This window comes from Bos grunniens, chromosome 2 (genome assembly GCF_055505025.1).
Source record: "Bos grunniens cultivar Pamir isolate PY7600 chromosome 2, Bosgru_T2T1.0, whole genome shotgun sequence".
NCBI lineage: Eukaryota > Metazoa > Chordata > Mammalia > Artiodactyla > Bovidae > Bos > Bos grunniens.
The window spans coordinates 52,117,023-52,135,562 of NC_141166.1; the positions used below are offsets into that span (position 1 = coordinate 52,117,023).

Sequence of the window (18,540 nt, forward strand, 5' to 3'; positions counted from 1 at the left end):
GGAAAAAAACTGGGGTTCTGGGCCCAACTATTCTTTGTAAAGCTGCAAGGCAGGATATTGGTTAAGAATGTAGATTCTCATCCATATTATACAGATTCAGATTCTGCCCTCTCACTTAATTTCACCTATTTGTACTTATTTCTTTATCTGTAAAATGGGAATGATAGCCATGATTCACATGATTGCCTTGAGAATCAAAATATCTATCTATATACAGATGACAGGTATGTTTATATATAATGAATAAATGAGTAAAATAGAGCAGAGCTGAACTCATAGGTAAATACTAGCACCCAGACTTTAAACCATTCTTGTCATTTATTTTATTTCTTAAAAATCCCTCCCAGCACCATCCACCACCCCCCATTAAATGTGTGTATATAGAGAGATTAGAGTTTAGGTGGCCATATCTTTTACTTAAAAGTATATAGTATTTAAAAGTTGCCATTTTTAGATCAATGATTTTTCAAGTTTCTATTCTTTGAATTCTATTTCAGTGCTGCAGGTGGAGAAATTTTTAATTTGTGTTTACCTGAGTTGGCTGAAATGGTTTCTGAAAATGACATTATTAGACTCATTAAACAAATACTTGAAGGAGTTCATTACCTACATCAGAATAACATTGTACACCTTGATTTAAAGGTAATGTAATGTCGTTTTAAGTACCGCTACATCTCTGTTCCTTCTCTGCTCTTGTTTGCACAACTAACTGCAGACTGGTATTGAGAGGAAACAACAGGTCATGCTTGTCTAGACTGTGCATGTGCTACGTGGACTTACTTCTGTACTGATTGATAGAAGACTGCATGTGTGAGCAGCTCAGATTTATCACTGGGCTTTTAAAAACCATCATTACATATGTTCTAATGCTACTGTCATGTCACTCCATCCTGTTCTTACTGCCATATCTTGGACTTTTTATTGCCACATCTTGGACTTTTTGTCTTATAAAACTATCTCTGAAATACTTAATTTTCAGCTACCTCTTGAAGATAACCTGCTAGTCCTTACTCCTTTGCTCCCATTATACTCATTCATCTTTCTCTTGAGGCTTTTAGTCTTTTGGCTTTTCCTTTCTCCACACGCCACCCCAGACCATTCAGGCCCCTTCCCCCTGAGGTACCACTTCAGCCTCTCGTTTTACTATCCTTTCTCCTTATCCTTCCTCTGTAGCCATACAAGAACCTTGAAATCTGAATCAAATTGTCTCTCATTGTTTGAACACTGGACTCTTCCCTTCCTGGATGATCTCCTTTTCATATACCCTCCCATGCCTCTTTCTATCTCAGGTACAATCCTGGGAATAGTCAGACACAGAACCATACCACTGTACGGAACCATTAGCTCTTTCTGGGTGTAAATGTATTTTTATTTGTTCATGCCTTCTTTCGTGCTATTCCCTAGACCACTTTTCTCACTGGCATGCTTCTGTTTAGCCTTCAGGATTCATCTTAAGCATCATCTCTACTGCAAAGCCTTCTTGGACTTTCTTATGAGCAGAATTAAGCAGTCTTTACTACTGAGTATTCTGTATATCATAATCAGTTAATCAACCAGTGTATCCATCTTTTTTTATTAAAACCAAGAATACTCTTGAAGTGTATTTTTTCTTTATTTGTCATTGACTATATAGCTCCTCCTAAGTAGTAGTTCAGTAAATGTTTAGTGGATGACTCAATAAATGTTTAATAGCTAAACAAATTCTACTTAAGTTACCTCTGATTTGAGTTTAGTATTCTTTTCTTGTTTTATATTATTTATCATTTCTTGTTGTGCTTTATTAGCCCCAGAATATATTATTGAGCAGCATATATCCTCTTGGGGACATAAAAATTGTAGATTTTGGAATGTCTCGAAAAATAGGAAATGCATGTGAACTTCGGGAAATCATGGGAACACCAGAATACTTGGGTAAGAATTTCCTTTATTTTATATACCACTTTGAAATGTATTAATAAGTGATACGTATATAGAACTATTTTAAGGCATGTAACTCCAGGATATATTTGGTTCAAGGATTTTAGTGCATTGAAATTCGGTTTTGACACATTTAAATGAATTGTAATGAATTGAGACAATCACAGTTTACAGGACATTGGACATATAAGTTAAAAGTTTAATGTTTGTGTGTAAAAGCTTTGTACATAAAGAAAAACAGGTAAAAAGGAAGTTAGGAAGCAGAAGAAAATGAAAAAAGGGGAAAACTGAATCAGTGTTACTGCATTTGAAGCCTTTTTGTTTGGTAGATGTCACTTTTACTTCTGTCCTAGTGAGGTTTTTGCTGAGAGTTGTAAAAGGAGGATTTTGAAAAAGAAGGGTGTTAAGTAGAATCTATTAGTAGATAATCTAGGAATATTGTACTAAATCAACAAATTAGATCATGGAGATGAAAGATGTTTTTAAGTCCTGTAAAGCAGCGCATAAATGGTAAAGTATTTTAATTTGTAGTAACAATCTTTTTACACTTTTTTCTTGTTGCTCATATTGATATCCCTATGCAGGCATTGAAAAGATACGAGTAAACAGAATACGTGCTACTCAGCAAGGGAGCTGACTTTCCCAAAATGAAAAACAAAGCAAATTACTAACTTCTGAATGCTGATAGAGGCTACAGTGTCCTAGAATAATGATTGTAATTATAGATAATATAGCTCACAGAAGTATGTGAAAGGTAGCAGGTGGTGCATGCAGGCTGACAATATATGTGACTCATAGGCTTTATTAACCAGACTGTTATGCTTGGAGAAGTTATGAAATCATACTGTGAAACTAAAAAGTTATTCAACTATAGATACTAGTTTGGACTCTACTAATTTGAAATTTATAGTAATGCTCAGAAAGTATAGACAATTTATGTTGTACCATTAAATTCTTTTGGTGGGGGGGTGGGCAAAGGAGGAGACAGTGGAAAATTAATTGCTTAGGAAACTAGGTTTTAGATAGTGTAAAAGGGATATTTAATCTGTTTGAAAATCTAAAGCACTTCCAGGAAGCTGGTTTGTTCATAGTGTCATTTTTGAATGCATATGAGTCTATTTACCCTGAGAAGAAAAACTGAAATCATTCTATTAAAATAACTCAAACTAATTCCTAACAGAGTCATAAAGCTAAAATTGTAAAAAGATTTTAGCTTTTACTTCTTCATAATTGCTTTTTCTGAGGTTAATCTTAATCGTTTAAAAAAAATACTGCATAGCTACTGGTTACTCCCAGAATATCATTGGTGCTTTTGAACCATCTGGTTATATAATTTTCTCAACACTAGGTATATCTAAATGTCCAATCACAGGATGATAAATACTGTGCTAAATTTCTACTGATATATTGGTAATTCTTTAAAATTAAATCCAGTTTACTGCAAAGTAATTTTCATGTCTTTAGATTTGTCAGTATTGAATTTGAATTTTATTTTCTCTTTCAGCTCCAGAAATCCTGAACTATGATCCCATTACCACAGCAACAGATATGTGGTAAGATTTTGTTAGTTACTTGTATTCCTTTATTAAAAGCTGGTTAGTACATATTCTGTGGTTCTTTGGTTCAAAATGTAAATAGTAAGGCTATCTTTAAAAGATTTTATTTGAGTATCATTATTATGCCACAGGAAAAACATTTACCTGTTCATTCTTTTTAATAACACTTTGGCTCTGAGCCAAAGTACAGGAATAAATAGGAAAATCCCTTTCCTGGAGGAAGACTCCTTCTGGTAAAAGAACAAAATAGTCACACTATTGTGCTGTATGTTCTATAATAAAGATAGAATACTATTTAATAACCATAAGGGAAGCAGCAGACAAGCACCAGATGGGAGACATATGATCTAGGTCTAGGAGAACTAGGAAGATATTTACTCAATAGAAAAATGAGATTAGATCCATTTAAAAGTTTAGTTTTATAAGAGTGTATTTCTTGGGTATTGTGAGTTTATATGGTTGTCACAGAGAGAACATTATAGGGTAGAGATGGCATTGACACCAGAACTTTACTTGAGACTACAGTGGCAGACTGACTCTATCAGACCAAGAGGAAGAGTTTAGTTTGCCATGTAGGGGGAAGAAATGGATTTGCTAAGAAAAAAGGGTCTTGTGGCTAAATAAGTGGGTGAAATAGGTGCTATATATGTATTGTCTTTTTCTGGTTCCTGAACAGAGGAGTTGTCATTAACATATTTATGGTTCTAAAAGTTTTGCAATTAAAAGGAAATCTGTCTGCCCAATACTGTGCTTTACCAAACCTGCAGTCTCTGTTTGTATGGAATCCTATTTATGTCTCACAGATCACTACTGTGTCATTGAACACCATTTTGGAAATGCCACTCAGGACAGCTTTGTGTACTTGATAAACAGGTATCTGTGTGAAGGGCAGACTGTAGATATAATGATACATATTTAATACATTATTTTTATATAGCATACATGTGCATTCCCTCAGTCTTTTTCTGTGAGGCAAACTTTGAGACAGCATAATTATTTCAGCTTTAATAGTATACTATGGGAACTTTGAAAAGCAGTTTAGTTTAACTGCACAAGATTTGAGGACAGGAATATGTTGAGAATCAATTTTACTTTATATAAATGTTTTAAGATTAACACACATTTTAAGTTCCCATCTTCTCAGTTATTTGTTTTTTCAGGAATGTTGGTGTAATAGCATATATGTTATTAACTCACACATCCCCATTTGTGGGAGAAGATAATCAGGAAACATACCTCAATATTTCTCAAGTTAATGTAGATTATTCGGAAGAAACTTTTTCATCAGTTTCACAGCTGGCCACAGACTTCATCCAGAGGCTTTTAGTAAAAAATCCAGAGTAAGTAATATTAATTTACTTAAATACTATTACAAAATAAATTACATATGATTATTAAGAAAGACATATTATAAAACAGTATAAAATTATTGGATGTATGCTCTCTCAAGTTTCAGGTAAAATGGGAAGAGAGGTGGTATGAGAGATCATTAAATGGCAAATCCATAACTTCAAACATAGGACATATAAAATATATAACAAGAAATCTTGAAATGAAGAGAAGATTTGGATTATCTCTTCTGTCAATCTGCTACTATCCTCTGAAATTCCTTAAAATGATTAGTAGTAGAACTGATGGCTCAGCAGTAAAGAATCCATTGCAACGCATGAGACACAGGAGACGTGGGTTCAGTCCCTGGGTCAGGAGGATCCCATGGAGGAAGAAATGGCAACACACTCCAGTATTCTGGAAAATTCCATGGACAAAGGAGCCTGGTGGGCTATAGTCTATGGGGTCACAAAGAGTCAGGCACAACTGAGCAACTGAACACACACACCAAAGATTTATAATATACATGGCTGGTTATGATGAGACTTTGTTATGAATTATTTATAGTGAAATAACCATAGTTGTATAACAAGTTCACATACTGATTGTCAAATTTTTAAGCAGCAGATACTCATTGCCTACTAAAGAAGGTACTTGAAAGTATGTCTTAAAACTCTTACCTCGCTCATTGGCAACTTCAAAGCAGGAAAAGAAAAAGCTGACCTCCTTTTCTTTACCTGGATAAGTCCTGTATGTGTGTACTCAGTTGCTCAGTTGTGTCTGACTCTTTGCAACCCTATGGACTGTAGCCCACCAGGCTCCTCTGTCTATGGAATTTTCCAGGCAGGAATACTGGAGTGAATTGCCATTTCCTCCTCCAGGGGATCTTCCCAACCCAGGGATGGAACCCATGTCTCCTGCATTGCTGGTGAATTCTTCACTGCTGAGCCATCTGGGAAGCCTCCGGGTCAGCCCTTTTTACCTTAAAATGCCTTGGCTGCATGTAACTCAGAAGCTGTGATATACTGTCTTGGGCTGGGATCCTGGTTTTGTTACTTGTCAAGTCTTCTCTCTCTGACAGTTACTTAATCTCCTGGAGGATTCACTTTCCTTATTTGCTTAAAAAGAAGACCTACGCTTAATGCAAGTCTTAACAAACACTGACTAGCTCTATTTTGGGCTTCCCAGGTAGTGCTCTTGGTAAAGAACCCACCTGCCAGTGCAGGAGACATAAGAGTCATGGTTCGATCCCTGAGTCAGGAAGATCCCCTGGAGGAGGACATGGCAACCCACTCCAGTATTCTTGCCTGGAAAATCCTATGGGCAGAGGAGCCTGGCAGGCTACCATTCATAGATGGTTATTTAATAGAAATAGTGATTATTCTATGTGTTTATAGTTTTAAACTGTTTAGTTTTCTTAAATATTTTTCACTCTGTAATGAGCACCTTAATTTTTTTATAATCATAAAAATGGAACATAAAAACAAAAACTAAGGAAACCTACGTTCTAATGGTAATGGTGGTTATGTTAAGGTTGAAGTTTTCTTTCTTTCTGAAATATTGTGATATTTGACCATGGTGCTTTCACAGGAGAAAACAAAATTTAAAAACTAAAAATATTAGATAAACATCTTTGAAGAGTAGTCTCTGTTTTCAAGATTTAACTGTTACTACTTTTTAAGAATAAAGTTTTAAGAATAAAATTTTATTATTAATAAAATTAATAATAGAGATTATAATTTACTTACATGTATTTTCCTTCAAAGGGTTTATAAACCCTTTATAAGTCCTTATAATTTTACTGATTTTTATTTGCAAGGCTAAAATATGTTCCCAAGTGTTTTGATTAGATAGTCCTGTCTGTAAGCTTCATGATAAATTGAATTTTTAGTACATGTCAGACTTAAACTGTAGGTTTCCACTTTTCTTATTCCATCCTGTACTATGGGTATGTATTATTTTCAGAATAAATTTTAAAAAGCCTATAATGTACTGAACTACAGACATTTGCAACCCAATTTTTAGATCTCAATCTTTTCTTGGTGCTTTCGTTCAAAGGAAAAGACCTACAGCCGAAATCTGCCTTTCTCATTCTTGGCTACAGCAGTGGGACTTTGGAAACTTGTTTCACCCTGAAGAAACCTCCAGTTTCTCTCCAAGTCAGGATCATCCAGTAAGGTCCTCTGAGGACAGGACTCACAGGCCCTCTTGTAATGGCACCTGCAGTGACCGGGAAGACAAAGAGAACATCCCAGAGGACAGCAGCACGGTGTCCAAGAGATTCCGCTTTGACGACTCGCTGCCCAGCCCCCACGAGCTTGTGTCCGATTTGCTCTGTTAGCACTTTCCTCCTCACCCCATTTGAACTGAGTCTGGAATCTGAAATCCACTCCAGTGTGAGATTGTGGTTTGTAGCTTCATATATGGCATGTTTATATTGTAAATGCACTTTTGCATTGAAGAATTTAGGGAAATGTTTGAATGCTAAATTAGTAGTGACTAGCACAATTTCATTCCCTATACTGAGATATCAACTCTTCAAAAAATATTTAAATATATAACAAAAATAAAATTGTACTTGTGAGTTTACATGTTAATGAAAGAGTTTGGGTTCAAATGAATTTATCAGAATGTCTTCCATATCAGGAAAAAAGTGATTTGGGTTATATTATGGTTGATGTAAACTAAACAAAATGAAGACATTTAAATTTAATAGATTCTCCAAGGTAAGCCCTACACCATGCCTCTATTGACATAATTTTGTTTAGGATGACAGTTTCAAGTTTAAATAAAAATATAGCTATTCTATAGATGCTCGAGATATTTAACACTTGAAAATGTTTTAAAATCATGGATATTTTGAAACTACGTTACATATGATCTGCTATATGAGACAGGTCCTTTAACCAGAGCAGAGGAGGGGTTAGAAACTGGATTTAGGGATATTCTATACAAGTTAAAACAGAGAAAAGAACAGCATGGCATCATTTTTAACTCAAATGTCTTTTGCCCACTCTCACCATACTTCAGATTTAACAAGGTCTGAAGGATGGAGAATAGAAGCTATACAAGTGTAGAGGGTTTTTGTCCTCCAGATTCTCTAGAGTAGAAGATACTTAGATGAAACTGAATGTGCTCTATTTTCAGTCAATGAAACATATTAATTGAATGTAGAAGAAAGTACTGACAGAAACTTAACACAACTTGCAGAATTTTAAGTATCTTCTGAGTCTTAGAGTACAAGCCAATCATTCAGAGTTGTAAAAGTATGCATAAAACATATCATAGCACACTAGGACCGCTAGCACAATGCCAGTCAGCAGTAGCAAGGTGAATGTGATCATAAAACAGGATGACCTCAAGCTCTTCTAAAGTTGCGAAGAACTCTTCCTAGTGTGTGACAAGGCTCAGCAGAGTGGCCTTTAATGGTGTTTTGCTGGGGCCACTGCAAGTAACAGTCCAAGGACAGCAGAATTATGGGAGGCCAGTGACTATGTTCAGTCCTAAGGGGGTGGGGATTGACTCCTACTGGGTAATCTTTGATGACTTTCCACCTGGAGACTATTTAAACTCATGTTATCAAGTTAAGATAACTATAAGTTTGCAACCATAATACTGTGTCAAAAGAAATTCGGTTTTGTCAAAAGAAATCCTTGCGTTTTTTCCCTTTGAATTATATGTTATTCTAGAAAGACTTCTTGAAATTTTGTGAGATTCCAAATAACTTAAAAACTTTTAAATAATCATCAGATTGCTTTATTTAGGTAAATGGAGAATTCCTTTTACATCTTCAACATTTCTTGAAGGAAAAGTTATTTCTGCTTGTGTGTGTATATATGTGTAAATGTGTTTGTATAGATGTATGTATATATGTATAGATGGATGAAATAAGTTCTTAGACAACTTTCTGTTAGAGATTCTTCCCTCCAGTATATTGCACTCAGCTCAGGTGCTTAAGAAGCTCTCATCTTAAGACATGTAAATATACATTTAACTTCCTTAAGAAGTAGTTATCGGTTCAGTAAACTAGTCACTGCAGAAGCTAATTGGGCTTCTGTATATCTAAAACTGATGAGTTTTTTCTGAATCGTTGGTTGTCCATTTATTTGCCTTCAGTATTAAGCTAATGCAGGTAAAGTTTAGTAAGTCATTGGAGAAAGAGGAAATTATTACTTTTACAAAAGACCATATTATATTTTTTAATTTCCAGAGGAATTATGCCATACTAAAAATCAAGCAATGTTTGGATTTTGAATTATAAACTGTTTCTTAAAAAATATTTTATGCTAATTACTTTTATTCTGAGGAATCTTAAAATAGTTTATCTGCTTCCCCTTAGTTAATAGAATACACAGGGTTATAAATTCCCATACCTTTTTCCCTACCAATTTTCATTATAAAAGCAACTAGTTGTTACCCAAACAGTATAAAAGTTCAATTTTTTCATAAAGATGAACTTAAAATTTTCTCTGATTGATATATGAAAATAAACCAATTTTTAGAGGAACTTATTCACAAATAACTATTACTTATTAAATTTTTTCTTGATAATTATAAAATAATTCGTACTTTCTTCCCGCAAGATTGAAAGCAAGTGTTAATCAAAACGGTTGATATATGTCACTGAAGTGGGAATATGGAGATCCCCTCAGAGGTGAATAGATGTCAGTAATCATCTGAAGATTAATGTTATATTGTGATGAATTTATAAAGTATAATTTGCTTTTTGGTTAGGATCTTTGGATCAATGGGATTAAAAATAGAAGAGGTATAGCTGACAATCATGTGTCATTTCAACTTTTTCCCCCCACACTAAAAGTAACCTAACTCTGAGCAGTAAAATTATCACGGCACTTTAAAGAAAGTAAGCAGGACCTGTTCTCCAGGTTGTAATGAGATAAGGCACCTGTGCCAGAATATAAATCAGCACACTGCTTCCTTTATCAAGAAAGTCTTGTTATGAAAGAAATAGCCAATTAGTGACATAATAGATTTCCATTCTGGCACAAGTTCTTTCTTTCATTTTGAATGAGTCACAAATCATTCATAGACCAAAATTTGAATAGCCTTTCTGTAAGTAAGTAACATTTATAACTGTTGATATTTTATAACTGTTTACATTTCCTCTGTTTGTATTTGAATTTTCAGTTTGACATCTGACTTGGAAACTTGTCCTTATTCATTGTTGTATAAGCAATTGTACTTTAATTTTGAATTGTATTAGAATAAGTTATCTGACTTCCAATTTGGGGAATTATTATTAGTTTATAATTTTATGAAAGTTTAAAGAACTTAAAACTCAAGTATAAATTTCACATAAATTACAATTGCCGTCCATCTCAACTTTTATTCAGTAATCATGTTGCTTAAGGCATATTGCCTACAATTGTTTTGAATACTCCAGTAAAAGAAAAATTACATCAACTTAATGATCCTTTTGGTTACAAATTAAAAAGCATTTTTTTAACATTTGTGGTTGTCTTTTGCTTTAAAGTACTTCTAAATTCTTTATTCCTAAATGCTAACCTCCTTGCCTGGAGCCTCTCTAGTCTTGAACTCCTTTTCTAATACAGCCATGTTTATTAGACCCAGTCTGTTGGATAAAGCACATAAATTTGAAAACAAGAAGGGCTGTTAACTTCTTCTAAGTAATAATACTTTTAGAAAATGTCAATGTATGGCAGTGCACTGTGTTGCATAGAGATGAGCAAAATCACCATGTAAGAAGTATGAAGTGTGATGAGAGAAATGATGTGCAGACTTGACAATTCGTAGGAAGGAGGTATTGATAAAAATTTGGAACTTTTTTTTCAGTTGTGTGAGCACCTTCAGGTTCCATATCTTCTTTTTCTGACACACAGGCACTCCCTAGTTTTTAGCCCCTTTTCCTCCTAGTCACTGAAGTTACATGTGTTATCTTTATTTGGATATGCTGCTGCTGCTGCTAAGTCGCTTCAGTCGTGTCCGACTCTGTGCGACCCCATAGAGGGGAGCCCACCAGGCTCCCCCGTCCCTGGGATTCTCCAGGCAAGAACACCAGAGTGGGTTGCCATTTCCTTCTCCTTATTTGGATATAAGTATCCTCAAATGTAAACTACCTCTAAGTAAATTGATGATCATATTCTCCCTTTCTGTATTACCTCCTCACCTGAACTTCCTGGATTCATGTCATCTCCCTTAGTTAACACAGCATTAAATCTCTAGGTGTCATTCTAAAAATTTTGTCCTCTTACTGCACCGCTTTCTATTAATTATTAATTTCTATCAATGATATTTCTTTATATATTTTGTATTCATTTCCTTTCAGCTCGTACTGGTACACATTCTTTCACTTATATCTAGACTGTCTAGATCATCCAGAAAAATGTCAACAAAAATTTTCTATAAAGGGCCAGTTATTAAATCTTTTAAGCTTTGCAGATCAGACAATGCCTTGTCACAACTACTGAATTCTGCTTAAGGAGTATGAACTGTTTAAGAATATCTCTAATGTGCAAGGGTGGGCGCAAATGTGGTCAGCATCAAATGCATAATATCTCACATTTAGAGTCCATGCCAACTCCATGCTGTGGTCTACTTTCAGAATAAGCAAAAAAAGGGATTGTTTTATAATTAGTCGGAAGGATTCCGCCCTCTGTGGTTCACCACTAGAATTTAAATTTAGTGATTGCAATGCCCCTTTGAAAGGCCAAAAGAAAGATATGTGCTAATTATATCAATATTTCTAGCCAGATGGTAAAATGCAAGTGGGTCACCAATTACAGATAAAATTGTAAGTTGTAGAGTCACTCTAGTTATACTGAGTAAACAAATGAGTGCAAAATGTATGTGGAAAAAATTAGAAGACAGTATTATTGAACAAAGATTCTTCATGTCACAGATGTATCTTCCTCTATTAATCAATCACTATGAGTAAATTTATGAGGCTTTCCTGATTTTAACTGAATTCACTGCCTATACAGTCATAGGAAATCAAATTTTAGAAATGAAACATTGCAATTTACTTGCTTCTTCTTTTGAAAGAAGTTGTTAGCCCAATTTATTAAGAACGTGATTGGTTTTTTAATTGGGATTTGCACAAAAAGGCTTCTGAAATAAATGAATATTTAAGTAATCACAGACTAAAGACCATTGAAAACAAGCTATAAAGGGAGAAAAAGAGCGGTGCCATTTATTTAGGGGCCTTTTGGGCTGCTTTAACCTGTGTGAACATCAATTACTTCTTCAACAAAACAGCAGTAATCAGCTGTTTGCTTCTTTGATTAGTTCTGGTCCTAATTCATTTAATACTAATGATTAAGCATGGGATACTGCAAATAAACCTGTCTCCTTTATTCCCAGAAATAGAATAATTACAATGGCCAGTGGCTGAGGCCATTTATATCATCAAATTTGTAAGAGATTTAATTACGTAGGCTTTGCTCCCGTGTCCCAAACAGCATACAACATTGTATCTAAGTATCTGGTGAATTTTGAAGATCTTCATGGTATGTGAATAGGTTTTTGTGTGTTTATATAAAAATATTGCCTGTGAAGATATCTATTCAGAGATATATAAGATGTTAATTAAAAGAGGAAGAATATAGTTTACTAAGGGCCCAAATTAGGGATACCAAGGGAACATTTCATGCAAAGGTGGACACAGTAAAGGACAGAAATGGTATGGACCTTAACTAAAGCAAAAGATATTAAGAAGAGGTGGCAAGAATACACAGAAGAACTATACAAAAAAGATCCTCATGACCCAGTTAATCATGATGGTATGATCACTCACCTAGAGCCAGACATCCTGGAATGCAAAGTCAAGTGGACCTAAGGAAGCATCACTACAAAAAAAGCTAGTGGAGGTGATGGAATTCCAGTTGAGCTATTTCAAATCCTAAAAGATGATGCTGTGAAAGTGCTGCACTCAGTATGCCAGCAAATTTGGAAAACTCAGCAGTGGCCACAGGACTGGAAAAGGTCAGTTTTCATCTCAATCCCAAAGAAAGACAATGCCAAAGAATGTTCAAACTACCACACAATTGCATTCATCTCACATGCTAGCAAAGTGATGCTCAAAATTCTCCAAGCCAGGCTTCAACAGTACATGAACAACTTCCAGATGTTCAAGCTGGATTTAGAAAAGGCAGAAGAACCAAAAATCAAATTGTCAACATCAGTTGGATCATTGAAAAAGCAAGAGAGTTCCAGAAAAACATCTGCTTTACTGACTATGCCAAAGCCTTTCACTGTGTGGATCACAACAAACTATGGAAAATTCTTAAAGAGATGGGAATACCAGACCACCTGACCTGCCTCTTGAGAAATCTGTATACAGGTCAGGAGACAACAGTTAGAACTGGACATGGAACAACAGACTTGTTTCAAATAGGGAAAAGAGTATGTCAAGTCTATTTATTTTTATCCTGCTTATTTAACTTATATGCAGAGTACATCATGAGAAATTCTGGGCTGGATGAAGCACAAGTTAAAGATTGCTGGGAGAATATCAATAACCTCAGATATACAGATGACACCACCCTTATAGCAGAAAGTGAATAAGAACTAAAGTGCCTCTTGATGAAAGAGGAGAGTGAAAAAGTTGGCTTACAACTCAACATTCAGAAAACTAAGATCATGGCATTTGGTCCCATCACTTCATGGCAAATAGATGGGGAAACAGTAGAAACAGTGACAGACTTTATTTTGGAGGGCTCCAAAATCACTGCAGATGGTAACTACAGCCATGAAATTAAAAGATGCATGGTCCTTGGAAGAAAAGTTATGACCAACCTAGACAGCATATTAAAAAGCAGAGACATTACTTTGCCAACAAAGGTCCATCTAGTCAAAGCTATGGTTTTTCTAGTTGTCATGTATGGATGTGAGAGTTGGACAATAAAGAAAGCTGAGCACCGAAGAATAGATGCTTTTGAACTGTGGTGTTGGAGGAGACTCTTGAGAGTCCCTTCAACAGCAAGGAGAGCCAACCAGTCCATCCTAAAGGAAATCAGTCCTGAATATTCATTGGAAGGACTGATGCTGAAGCTGAAACTCCAATACTTTGGCCACCTGATGTGAAGAACCGACTCATTTGAAAAGACTCTGATTCTGGGAAAGATTGAAGGTAGGAGGAGAAGGGGATGACAGGATGAGATGGTTGGATGGCATCACCAACTCAGTGGACATGGGTTTGGGTGGACTCTGGGAGTTGGTGATGGACAGAGAGGCCTGGTGTGCCACAGTCCATGGGGTTGTAAAAAGTCAGACATGACTAAGTGACTGAATTGACTGACTGAAGGGCACACATGAGAATTATATTTGACCCTTTTATTCAAGCTGTTTCATTTAATCTTTACAACTCTGCAAATTGAATACAGTTGGTCTTCTGTTATCCACTGGTTCTGCATCCATGGATACAACCAACAGCAGATGGAAAATATTTGAAAAAAATTCCAGAAATTTTCCAAAAGCAGAATTTGTGTTGTGACGATTGTATTAGGTCTTATAAGAAATCTTATTATTTAAAGTATATTGAAGGCTGTGCATAGGTTTGTTATATGAAAATATATTTTTTATAGGGAACTAAGCCATCTGCAGATTTTACTATTCTCAATTCTCCTGGAATCAATCTTTCACAGATACTGAGGGATGATTGTATTTCTTTCATTTTGTAGATTTCCTCAAACTGAGTCTCAGGGTTAAGCAATTTTTCAGTTACCTAATTATCACATGTGAGGATTTGAGCTCAAGTCCACCTGGGTTCAAATGTCTTCTCTGCCCTTTCTATCACACCAGATTGGAATTAAATTTTCCAGTATTAAATTTTTATTTATTTATTTTTATTTTTATTTTTTTAAATTTTATTTTATTTTTTTAAACTTTACAATATTGTATTAGTTTTGCCCAACATCGAAATGAATCCACCACAGGTATACCCGTACTCCCCATCCTGAACCCTCCTCCCTCCTCCCTCCCCATACCCTCCCTCTGGGCTGTCCCAGTGCACCAGCCCCAAGCATCCAGCATCGTGCATTGAACCTGGACTGGCGACTCGTCTCATACAAACAGGAGAAAGTGATTAGAATCTGCATCATTTAGGAAAATAGATTAAATTTTAATTTATACATGCTTGATTAAAAACTGAAAATGTATCATAAATCAATTAAAGTTAGGACTGAATCATCTAAGTCATAGTATTTATTTAGTGCTTGCTAAGTAGGAAAGACTAGTTAAATATTTATTTGACTGTGCCGCAGCAAATGGGATCTTTAGTTGCAGCATGCGGAACCTAGTTCTCTGATGAGGGATTGAACCCAAGCTGCTACAGTGGGAGCACAGTATCTTAGCTACTGGACCCCCAAAGAAGTCCTAAAAGCTGCTTCTTAGATAGACTGCATAAGAAGACCTTCTTCAGGCAGAATGGGCCCTGAGGCACAAAATGCCAGATTCATTGAAGAGACCAAAAAAATCTCCAGAGATAGGTGAGACAAGGGCTGGAGAGGAGGGCAGCTGCTAGGGCAGGCCTTTTACTTGAAGGTCATGAGATGTCAGTTTTAAGTGAGAGTTTCACATAATCTTTTTAAAAATATGTGTTTGGCTGCACTGAATCTTAGTTGCTGATGCAGGATCTTTTTGTTTAGGCATGTGGGATTCTAGTTCCCTGAACCAGGATCAGACCCTGGGCCCCTGTACTGGGAACACAGAGTCTTAGCCACGGGAACACTACGGAAGTTTCAGTTTCACATAATCTTAATTCATGTTTTTCGTTGTCTGGACACTGTGTGGAGACTATTGAAAGGAGGTAAATTTGAAAGCAGAGACCTACTTGGGAGAATTATTTCAGTCACCCTGGTAAGAAATGGTAGTGGCTGAGGAAGCTGAGAGAAATGGACAGATTCGAGTGAGATTTGAGATTTAGAACTGCTAGAGTTCCTAATTACTTGGCTGTATAAGATGATAAAGCATATAAAGGATGATTTTCAAGTTTTTCTTCTGAGTAACTGTAGGGAAAGAACAATGGCACCCCACTCCAGTACTCTTGCCTGGAAAATCCCGTGGACGGAGGAGCCTGGTAGGCTGCAGTCCATGAGGTCGCCAAGAGTCGGACACAACTGAGTGACTTCACTTTGACTTTTCACTTTCGTGCATTGGAGAAGGAAATGGCAACCCACTCCAGTGTTTTTGCCTGGAGAATCCCAGGGATGGGGGAGCCTGGTGGGCTGCTGTCTATGTGGTCTCACAGAGTTGGACACGACTGAAGCGACTTAGCAGCAGCAGTTAGCTGTAAGGAAAGAACAAATTAGCTAAGAAGGCGTGGTCAGGCTCTCTTGCCCCACATTTTGTGAATAACGAATATGTAACAGTTGAGATCACTTACAGCGTTGCACGTTCGAAACCACAAGGTTGGTCACAGGCTACTTTGTGTGGTGCACCTATGTAAGCACCATCTGAGAAGGCCTTGAGACTGCAGAGAGGTTATGTTATGTTATGTGAGGTTAGACTGTGGCTGTTGCTACGGCTCCTGTGCTGCTGCTGCTGAGTCGCTTCAGTCTTGTCTGACTCTGTGCGACCCCATAGACAGCAGCCCACCAGGCTCCCCCGTCCTTGGGATTCTCCAGGCGAGAATACTGGAGTAGGTTGCTATTTCCTTCTCCAATGCATGAAAGTGAAAAGTGAAAGTGAAGTCGCTCAGTCGTGTCTGACTCTTAGTGACCTCATGGACTGCACCCTACTAGGCTCCTTTGTCCATGGGATTTTCCAGGCAAGAGTACTGGAGTGGGGTGCCATTGCCTTCTCCATGGCTCCTGTGCTAGCCAGGAGGAAATAAACAAGTCTGCAGCTCCTACTTCTGGAGTCTTCTTCCAGCCTCTTGGCACACACCTCACCTTTCATGGGTTCAGCAGTGTGCACAGTGAGATACTCGAGACAACTGGCACTATGAGCAGGATCAGCAATACAGTAACCATTTTAATGGTAATCAATCTAGTAATATAGGTAACAGTGAAGGAGGAGCATGTTTGAGAGGAAAATGAGTTTGGCTTTGGAATGTGTTGCTCAATTTGGGTCAACGTTGTGGCTGGCCATGAAGCCAAGGTGTTGTCCCTGCATAGCTGACTGAATGAGGAAACTAACTGCAGGTAGGCCAGTGAAATTGAACAACGCCCTTCAGTGCCTTCCGCAATGCAGCTCTCCATATTAGAGTCGTATTAACCTGCAGTGAAGTCACGTCTTCAGTAAGGCATGGTTTGGGAGAAGGAGAGAGGTAATATAGGATGAAAAGAACTGATTGGATGAAGAATGGAATGAATTCAGACAGGTTTGTTTTTTTTTAGTAGCATACCCACCATTTCTATCAACAGAGATAGGAGCATAAGACACTTAGGTGTTTATGGATTGCCCTGCCAGAGTGGTGGTAGGTAAACCTGTCTCTACTTCTGTAAGCACCTCATTTCCTTCTTTATGCTCCCTTCCCAATTCCTTTAAGGCTTTGTACTCAGGTTTTCTCCCTCTTATGAAAATTGCATCTCAGAAAGGAATATATTCATGCAAAAGTGAAAATGACTAATATAAGCTTTAAAAGTCATCCCTAGTGGCAAATTATATTTTCTGAAAAATAACCACAGAAATATTTATGGTCGCTCCCCTACCCCAGCCCCACTGTGTGATTGTAGGAATAGGTGTCATTTGTGGGTTGTCTAAAATGCCTGTGAAAATTAAACAACAAACAAAGGCCATCTAAATTAAACTGGCTAGACTACATTTATCTTAGAATGGTTAGAAATGGAAATAACCTCTATATGTGAGATTTATGTAGAGTTTTTGTCAAAATGATTGCAAATGTAAATAAATCTTTTTCCAGTTCCTGGATAAGGAAGCTCACATTTACTTTGAATTATAGTAAAAGCCTGTGAGTTAAATTAATTTCTCTCAAAAATAACTCTTTCACTCAGGAAGCATAGTCTAAACTCTATTCTTAAAAAGGCAGGGATCTATGAGTGAACCATCTGAAACTTGACTAGAGACTGTAGTAATTATCTCCTGTGACTGTAAGAACATTTCAAACACGTTTAAAGAAATTTGATACCAAAGAGTGCTTTGCAGTCAGGCAAACTCTCTTGCCAAAAATATGGTGGATCCTTACTGGTACACTTAAATTATGAAAAATGAGCCAATGTCTGAACATTTTCCACAATGCACTGAGTACTCTTTTTAAATAACAGCTTTATTGAAACATAATTTTCATACCAAATGGTTCACCTATTTAAAGTGCGCAATTCAATGATTTTTAATATATTTATTAAAATATATCAACCATCACCACTGTCTAATTCCAGAACATTTTCATCTCCCCACAAAGAAAACCCAAACTTCTCAGCTCTAGGCAACTGCTAAACTACTTTATGTCTCTGTATGTTTGCCTAGTCTACACATTTCATATGAATGGAATCAAAAAATGATCTTTTGTGACTAGCTTCTTTCACTTAGCATCGTGTTTTCAAGGTTCATCCATACAGTCATATATATCAGCACTGCATTCCTTTTTATTGCTGAATAATATTCTTCTGTATGGATATATTGCATTTTGCTTACCCATTCATCAGTTATTGAACATTTACCTTTTTACTTTTTGGCTGTTAAGAATAATGTTGCTAATACAAGGTTTTGTGTGCATATATATTTTCAAAGCTTTGTGTGGATATATATTTTCATTTCTCTTGAGTATATAACTAGGAGTAGAAATGCTGGGTCATAT

General features: G+C 36.4%; 1 protein-coding gene across 3 annotated transcripts in view; it reads left to right on the forward strand.

Moving 5' to 3' along the window:
- STK17B (serine/threonine kinase 17b) overlaps window positions 1-10,271 on the forward strand; it is a 30,299-nt gene extending 20,028 nt beyond the window's left edge. For 2 of the 3 annotated variants that reach the window (XM_086366739.1, XM_086366750.1), the window contains exons 4-8: window positions 498-642; window positions 1,785-1,911; window positions 3,422-3,470; window positions 4,634-4,813; window positions 6,861-10,271. In XM_086366739.1, the coding sequence (XP_086222865.1) occupies window positions 498-642; window positions 1,785-1,911; window positions 3,422-3,470; window positions 4,634-4,813; window positions 6,861-7,143 (784 nt within the window). In that variant the 3' untranslated portion in view covers window positions 7,144-10,271. Of the gene's footprint in view, window positions 1-497; window positions 643-1,784; window positions 1,912-3,421; window positions 3,471-4,617; window positions 4,814-6,860 lie in introns of all 3 variants that reach the window. The other variant, XR_015151274.1, reaches the window with a different exon arrangement.
- Window positions 10,272-18,540: the final 8,269 nt, after the last annotated feature.